Below are 8634 nucleotides of genomic sequence, written 5' to 3' on the forward strand. Positions count from 1 at the left end.
TCTTAAGCCACAATTAACATCATTAAACAAATACATGATATACTAAACATAATACATATATACCGTGTGCATATAGATATGTCTACTTATTTGTATTTGTGTATAAAAAATAACTTTGATTTATATAAAAAAAAACAATTGTAAATGAATAATGTGTTCTAATGATGCATACGTTCTGTATGTAAGTTTATATTATGTATAACTTGATGAAAACAAAACAATGAAAGTATAATTATGTTGTAAAAAATGAAACGAAAAAACAACATTTCACCCTCAAAAAATAGAAAATACAAAAACGATCGTAGGTAATCTGTAGATAAATACCTATGGATTACCTACAGATAAAGGGAATCGGTAGATAATCCGTAGGTATTTACCTATAAATTACCTACAGTCTTTTTTAATTTTTCTATTTTTCAATGGTTAAATGTCGTTTTTTTCGTTTTATTTTTTTCACAACATAATTATACTTTGATTGTTTTGTTTTCACCGAATTATAGACAACATAAACTTACATACAAACATATGTATCATTAGAACCCATTACTATACTATATATAATATACAAAAAGTTATCTATGTTGGTTCTTAAGCCATAATTAATATCATTAAACAAATACATGATATACTAAATATTATTATTTTTAATTGTTTGTATTTTAAATATGTAAAAACAAAATGATAAAAAAAGTTTTAAGACTCAAATAATGAAACATAATAATAATAATAGTAATAATAATAATAATAATAATAATAATGGAAATAATAATAATAATAATAATAATAATAATAATAATAATAATAATAAAATTATAAATTTGTCTGTTCTTCATAGCTATCTTGTAGCTATTCTCTTCTGTCGGTAGTCCGTAGCTATTATGTAGCTAATTACCTACGGAATACCTACGAATTTACGTTTTTTTAAAATGAATCCATCAAGTGATTTTTTTGAAACTGAAATTAATATCCGTGATAGAAATTAAAAAGATAGTAGGTGAGTTGTTGTGGCTGAAGTGATAAATAAAATCATCAGAAAATAAATGAAGCTTACCCATTGAAGCAAAGAGGGAAGGGTAGAAGTCTATAAAAGGGAAGGACAACAGAGAACATACCAAGTTTAATTTTTTACGCTGAATTTTTTTGGCTATGTTTAGTGACATTTTTGCTTCTTTAGGTTTGAGTTAAAGTTTGTTTTATTGGTCTAGCCTCAAAAATAGTCATTGGAGACCAGTACAAGGTTGGGACTGGTGTGACCCGAACAGTTTGTGAACCATCGGGTTGCTTGGATTGTGAAATACTCTAGACCATCATTTTATGCCTATAATATTAATTTGCGAGTGCCATATGTTGTTCTGCTATATAACAAAAATATGAAGGTAAAACAAATAGAATGAATATTAAATGAAGTATAAACCGGTTTTAACCAAAAATCATGTATTATCTGTGGGTTGAGAGTGACGTGTCAATGTGATCATGTTCAGATTATTTGCATGTGAAACTATGTCGAAAATTGAAATAGTTGAATTACTTTATCTGGATGGACCGATATAATTTATGGAGCTATCCCGATGCTTAAGTTGACTTAATTCGAAGCCCACAACAATTTTCAAAATGTAATGCCTACATACTCGTTTATATACCGATTTTGATGTGAACGTTCACAACATAGTAAAATAACATTGTTCTGGTAACAAATAACATTCATATATCCTACTAAAATAAAGAGGAAAAATAGACGTTTCCAATCCCAAAGACTTACTTAGTACAAGACTATTATTGTAAAAGAAAACAACATGACTTAGTACAAGAGTACTTATTATTACAAAAGAAAACAACATAACATTATTATATTTCCTTCTCATTGCTGACTCGGTCCTTGGGTTTAACTTCAAGCAACAGTTTGGATTACCTTCATGTAGCTTTGTTGATTTCAATTGCTTTCTTGGCATTAAGAAATCTCATGAACCATATTGCAGACGTCTTTGGGTACCTGGTGTATTTCCCATGAGCGTAATCTATATAAAATAGACCAAAACGAACCGAATATCCTGAGGCCCACTCAAAATTATCCATCAATGACCAAGCGAAGTACCCCACAACTTTACTGCCATCTCTACAATAGTGTAACGAGGTTTGATTAGATTGGAGGTGAAGTTTAGGATCATGCAACACAATGTCCCCATTGAGGCATAATACATAACTGAGTATATATGTGGTATATAATATAACTTTACCTAATTGCATCTCTGAGGCTTTGAAGATGTGTATTGTAATAATTAACACGTTTCTCATCAACACGGGCTTCTTCAAGTTTGAGATCGTTATTATTTGCATCAGGCCAGCCTACAGAAACAGTCCCATTGACCTCGTAATATTGTTTTCAATAATTTATGATGAAATAAACTGACAATTATATGTATAAGCAGGTGAAAAGAAAATCTAAATTGATTACCATTCTCAGTTATATATATATCGTTGGATCTCCGTACTCAGATTTGATTTGCATAAGCGATTTGTATAAGCCAAGTGGATATGAATAAAACCAATAAACACCTCCCTACGCACATTGGTCAAGTAACTTAAATTATGAAACAAATTAAAAACACTGAATCTAATATGAAAAGGAAGTATACCTGTGGTCCAATAGGTACCCCATTAAGATCATCTGAAAAGACAAAGCATATATCAAGTCTTATATCTATTTCCAATCACTTAATTAAGTAAATATACATACCTGGCTGTTGATGGACCTTGCTATCTGTCAAGTAGGAGACGACATCAGTTGGTGCTGCAGTGGTGGCGTATTGAGCAGTATAGTAGTTCAACCCAAGAAAATCGAAGGATCCAGTCAATAACTCGATTTGCTTATTTGTGAATTCAGGCAAACGGCCATCTGTAACATTATCTATCATACTCTGGGGGTACTTGCCATTAAATATTGGGTTCATGAACCTGCAGCAAAAATTTGATCAATTAATATATATACGTGCGTACATGTACATAGATTCTGATGAAGTTTTATAGATAGACTCACCATCCGAAAATAAAGTCTATGCCTCTGTTGGCTGCATCCTTGTCATCCTGACTGGTTGGATCAAGTGGCTCGTAAAACTGTGTGTTTAACGTAATTCCGATCACACCCCCTTGGCTTTCCTGCAAGGTTGATCGAGTCCACACTTAGTTAATTAAACCTCTCTCTCTCTCTCTCTCTCTCTCTCTCTCTCTCTCTCTCTCTATATATATATATATATATATATATATATATATATATATATATATATATATATATATATATATATATATATATATATATATATATATAGATACTTGTGCATAATAATGTTAATTACGTATAGTAGTTAGTTACCTTGAATCTATCTCTGTATAGTCTGACAGTATTAGCGTGACAAAGGAGTAAGTTGTGTGCTACAGTATAGGGCTCAGTGGCAGGATTCCCAGCCTCTTTATTGTTGAAAGCTCTTGCACGATTACGAGTTCCAAGATTATTTCCAGATGCGAGTACGGCTTGCTGAGTTTCGGTATCTCCTCCTCCTCGCCCAGGTGCCATTGTCCCGTAAGCATAACCCATAGCAGCAAAGGTATACGGCTCGTTCAATGTGATCCAATGCTTCACCCGATCACCAAATTCCCAGAAGCAAAATTCCGCATAATCCACAAAATCAAGTCTGATTGTAAAAATATATATGCACACAACAATTAAGCTAGTCAATGTACAATACTATATATCTATCTATCTTAATTACTTAATTTGAGGTTGCGCTTTATGATGATCCAAAATATGCACACGTACATTAATATTGATTGATATCTAAATTTTTTATACTACTACTTACACAACTAGTTCAGATAAAAATCCCATGTAGTCTTCCTCTAGGGCATTGGGAAGGTCCCAATGAAAGAGAGTGGCATATGGTGTAATTCCATTCTCAATCAGCTCATTGATTAGGTTATTGTAGTAGTCAACACCTTCCTGGTTGATGCCCATGCTAGCTTTTCCACCTAATTAATTAAGATTGCGTACACAACACCAACAAATTAGTTATGTACAAATTAATATTTTAAATAAAATCAATGTAATTTTGTTTTTCTTCACGTTTTCACGTACCTGGCAATAGTCTACTCCATGAAATTGAGAATCTGTAGGCTTTTAGACCCATTTTCTTCATCATTTGCACATCTTCCTGTGTACGTACGATCATGAACCAAGTATAATTAATTATAAGAAAATATGTTTAGATTGATGGCATAATTTGATTTTAGACTAACATATATCACTAATTAATTAATTAAGGTTATAATTAACGAGGATGAAGACCTTGGTTTTGTAATAAGCATTAATAGCCTTGTTTCCATTGTCACCATTGTCGATGGCACCTGCAATATAATGTAAAACAATTTTTCATGACTTAATTTTATTGAAAGCTCCTGTGCATGCAGAAAATGAGCATGCTATTGCATGGTCACTTCATATTGAAAAAGAAAAAAACAAACCAGGATTTTTGAGGCAGAAAGCATCCCAGATGCTTGGTTGTCTACCACCTTCAAATGCAGCGCCTTCGATCTATTAATAGAATATGATACTCGCTCGAATGTTAGATTATATATAATTTCACATTGCCATAAGTAAACCATGAATGATATAAAACAGAATTACATGAGTCACTTATAAAAGTCTAAACAACGTAATATTTTTAAAAATATACAGAGCAATATATATTATGTGACGATATACCTGATAAGCAGAAGTGGCGGAACCCCAAACGAAATCTGAACTGAAATCGCTGCTACTTATGTCATCGGGGAAAATGTAAGTGTTGTTTGCCTTCAGAGTTGCTGCCATTATATCTATCTTTGGATCAGATTAACTTTCAGCTGTGAAGAGGAATACTTGATTTGCCATCCTATTTATAGATAAAATTGGAACTGCATCCTACTCAAACTCCAATAATTTATTTTATAAAAACGTTTCAATTCATTATTAAAATATCAATACCCGAAATTCAATATTAACAATAATTTCTTCTGAATCTCGTGTGCTTGATTTGAGATATCTATAAAAATTGAAGTTCCCACCAGAAGATTGAAGCACGTGATCGATCTCATTTTTACATCCTTTTACAGTATTGTCTCAGATTTTAATGAAACCTTTTCATTATTCATAAGATGTTTAAAATATTTTTTAATAAAAATAAAATAAGTATGAATATATCCCTACCCACCACAGTTAAGATTGTAAATAACCTTATCCAACCAAGTTCTAGAGGTTATATTATTACCTGAGGGAAAAAATCTAAATGAAATAAACTCAGATTGTAATATCAAACAGTAAATAATTCGTTGGCTAATTAAAGTCATAAAAAATTGGTCAAAGCATGAGTGAGTGATCCTTTTCAAGGAAAATATGATCAGTAATATCTTTTGGATTGGAACTCGATAGTACTTGAATTTGATTTGCATTTAATAAAAGATAGGTAGAACATATGGAAAAAAGGTGGAAACGGATTTGTTTTGTATTTTTTGTAACCTTCTTCCCTAGTAGCCCGTTGGTGCAGTAATACTGGATGTTTGAAAAAAATGTGAAGGATAGGAAGAACATATGGATTAAGTATCATATCTTCCAAGGATTCATGTATTAAGTATCAGATCTTTTATTTATTTGTTGTTAACCGCTAAATAAATTATGACATTATGATATGCTAATGGAAATATTCGTCGATGTCTCCTAATAATATCCTTTAATTATGAAACATAAAAACATGTGTTTTTTTTTTTTTTTTAAAGATGTCCAAGACAGCGGGTTTGTTTTAGATTGACTTGTCAAACATGACGCTTTTTCTAGAATCAAAATCACACACACACCATTAGTAGAGAAGAGCTTTATTAATAGTTAGTACAATTTTTTTGAGGCTGTTGTATGTGAAAACCGCCTCATTGAATGCCTACAACATCAAAAAATACGCCAACCGCATTAAAAGAGCAATAAAAAGTATCAATCCATAGATTTTGTTAATGCCACATTAGCTTGATGTAGTTTCTTTTATTAATATATTTGCCGGTTTCCAAAAAAAAGATTTTGTTAATGTGGTTCAAAAGGAATAGCATTAAAAACGATTTTTTGATGCGACTTGCAGTAAATGCACCATTAAATTACGATTTTTTGGTGGTTTTATTTTATAAAACCTATCATTAAAATTCGATTTTTTGGTGCGATATTTTGAAAAACGCATCAACTGAAAGCTAAAACTAGCTATATCCTTTGAGGGTTTCTGTTTGTAAATGCAAACTTCTTCTTCTTCATGTAGATCTGCAACGTAAATGCACAAAAACTCAAAATATTCTCATTAGTTGTCTAGTTATCTTCATTAAAGGTAATTTTAATTTTTTGTCCATTTAATTTTATTTTACCTGTTTATTTATTAAATGATTGTTTATTGTTATTTTTTAAATTGATTTTTATAGATTATTAACATGTTAAAATTTACATAACTAGCTTGTTTGTTTAAATTGATATATTACATTCTTTGTTTTTTTATTTTAATTTTCAGATGAATCGTAATTATTGGATGTACAAAGTTTCACGTTTTTCTGAACTTTATATAGAGGCTGTTAAACTTTTAGTAGAGTTGTCGATGCAAATCGAGTGAATAAAGGAAATGAATCGATTTATTGTCCTTGTAGTATTTGTAAACACTTTAAAAAGTTTAATTGTATAGGAGAAACAGAGTATCATTTGTTGCAAAATGGTTTTGTGCCTAATCACACTTGTTGGTCAAGACATGGAGAAACACTTTTTGATTGTAGCACATTGTCGAGCAATTTAAATATTAATAATAGTACATATGACAACGATTCATATGTTGATGATGATGATCATCATTCAAATGACCCAAATAACAATTTCAATGAAATGTTTGACTGCAAGGAGACTAATATGGGTGATGCTGAACAAGAAAAATTACAACGCTTATTTGAAGAAGTAGAAACATCGTTATATAACGGTTCCAAATATTTGAAACTTGATGTGGTATTGAGGTTGATTAACTTAAATTCGAAAGACAGATGGAGTGATAAAAGTTTCACAAGTTTATTAGAGCTTTTGCATGAAATTCTTCCAGAAGACAATGAATTACCCATTTCTACATATCAAGCAAAAAAGCTAATGTGTCCGATGGGACTGGAAGTTGAAAGAATACATGCAAGTTCAAATAATTGTATGTTGTATAGAAAGGAGTTCGAGAATAAACATAATTGTGTGTGTGTGTGTTTTTTTTGCAGTACATCGAGGTATAAATAGAAAAAAGATTCGGATGAAGTTGACGATATATGTGACAAAAAATGAACCACCGGCTAAAATGTTGTGGTATTTCCCTATTATCCCAAGACTAAAAAGGTTATTTTCAAACGAAAAAGAAGCAAAGTTACTTTGTTGACATTCAGAACATATTGTGGATCCACCTCAGTGGAGAAACATTGATAAGAAGTATCCTAATTTTGGAAAAGAGATGAGAAACATACGGTTTGTGCTTAGTTTAGACATGATCAATCCTTTTGGGAACATAAGCAGTCGTCATAGTACGTGGCCGATTCTTTTATTCATTTACAATCTTCCACCGTGGTTATGCATGAAACAAAAATACTTAATGATGTTGTTATTGGTTCAGGGTCCGAGACAATATGGTATTGATATTGATGTGTATTTGTCTCCTTTGATTGATGACTTAAAAACTCTTTGGAGTTCGGGTGTAGACGTATACGATGCTTATAAGAAACAACACTTTCAATTGCAGGCCATGAGTTTTTGTACTATAAGTGATTTTCCAGCATACTGTAACTTGTCAGGATACAAAACAAAGGGTAAGAAAGCTTGTCCAGTTTGTGAAGATAAAACAAGCTCAATATGGTTAACAAATTGCAAAAAAACTTTATACATGGGACATCGAAGATTCCTTCCGAAGGGTCACTGTTTTAGGAAGAAAACTATTGAGTTTGACGGGTGTATCGAGATCAGAATGATGAGGAAACGATTTGATGAATTTTCATGAGTTGTAAGTATAAATGTTGTGTTGGAAAAAATATTTCATGTTGATAAAGATGCCCTTTGGAATAAAAAGTTATTTTTTTTAATTGCCTTACTGGAGACATTTGGATGTTATACATTTTCTAGATGTTATGTATATAGAAAAAAACTGTATGTGAGATCTTGATATGCTTATTATTAGAGATGAAGCATAAAACTAAAGAGGTTAACGTCCGAAAGGAGATGGTCGAGATAGTAATACGTGAAGATCTTTCCCCCGAAAAGAGTGCTAACCATGTTTATCTCCCACCTGCTTGTTATACTACATCAAAAGAAGAAAAAAAATAAAGTCTTGTCAATGTTTACATGATATTAAGGTTCCATCAACTTGTTCTGCAACATTAAAAGATTTGTGTTGATGAAAGATTGTAAATTATTTGGAAAGAAGTCTCATGATTGTCATGTTTTGATGACACATATGATTCCTATCGCAATTCGTGGAATTTTACAAGATGATGTCTGGCATTCTGTCACTAAGCTTTGTTTGTTTTTTAACAACATTCACTCAAACTTTATTGATATAGAAGATTTGGATC

General features: G+C 31.4%; 1 protein-coding gene across 1 annotated transcript; it reads right to left on the reverse strand.

Annotated features, from left to right (window-relative positions):
• Positions 1 to 1692: 1692 nt before the first annotated feature.
• On the reverse strand, positions 1693 to 4912 carry LOC111876276 (raucaffricine-O-beta-D-glucosidase). The gene is made up of 12 exons (XM_052768474.1): positions 4754 to 4912; positions 4513 to 4582; positions 4337 to 4395; positions 4127 to 4202; positions 3855 to 4020; positions 3368 to 3686; positions 3035 to 3153; positions 2735 to 2952; positions 2634 to 2665; positions 2453 to 2557; positions 2235 to 2343; positions 1693 to 2113 (listed from the first exon to the last, which is right to left on the reverse strand). The coding sequence occupies exons 1-10, from the start codon at positions 4859 to 4861 to the stop codon at positions 2462 to 2464; spliced, it is 1263 nt and encodes a 420-aa protein (XP_052624434.1). The 5' UTR covers positions 4862 to 4912; the 3' UTR covers positions 1693 to 2113; positions 2235 to 2343; positions 2453 to 2461.
• Between the last annotated feature and the right edge of the window lie 3722 nt (positions 4913 to 8634).

This window comes from Lactuca sativa, chromosome 1, assembly GCF_002870075.4.
Source record: "Lactuca sativa cultivar Salinas chromosome 1, Lsat_Salinas_v11, whole genome shotgun sequence".
In the NCBI taxonomy this organism is placed as follows: domain Eukaryota; kingdom Viridiplantae; phylum Streptophyta; class Magnoliopsida; order Asterales; family Asteraceae; genus Lactuca; species Lactuca sativa.

What these genes read in the sequence shown, in the direction of transcription:
- LOC111876276 (XM_052768474.1), bottom strand. Translation starts at nt 4,861, where the DNA reads ATGGCAGCAACTCTGAAGGCAAACAACACTTACATTTTCCCCGATGAC. An exon ending in TTTCTGCCTCAAAAATCCTG is followed by an intron (nt 4,396 to 4,512) that starts GTTTGTTTTTTT and finishes ATTATATTGCAG; the next exon opens with GTGCCATCGACAATGGTGAC. An exon ending in GGGTACCTATTGGACCACAG is followed by an intron (nt 2,558 to 2,633) that starts GTATACTTCCTT and finishes CAATGTGCGTAG; the next exon opens with GGAGGTGTTTATTGGTTTTA.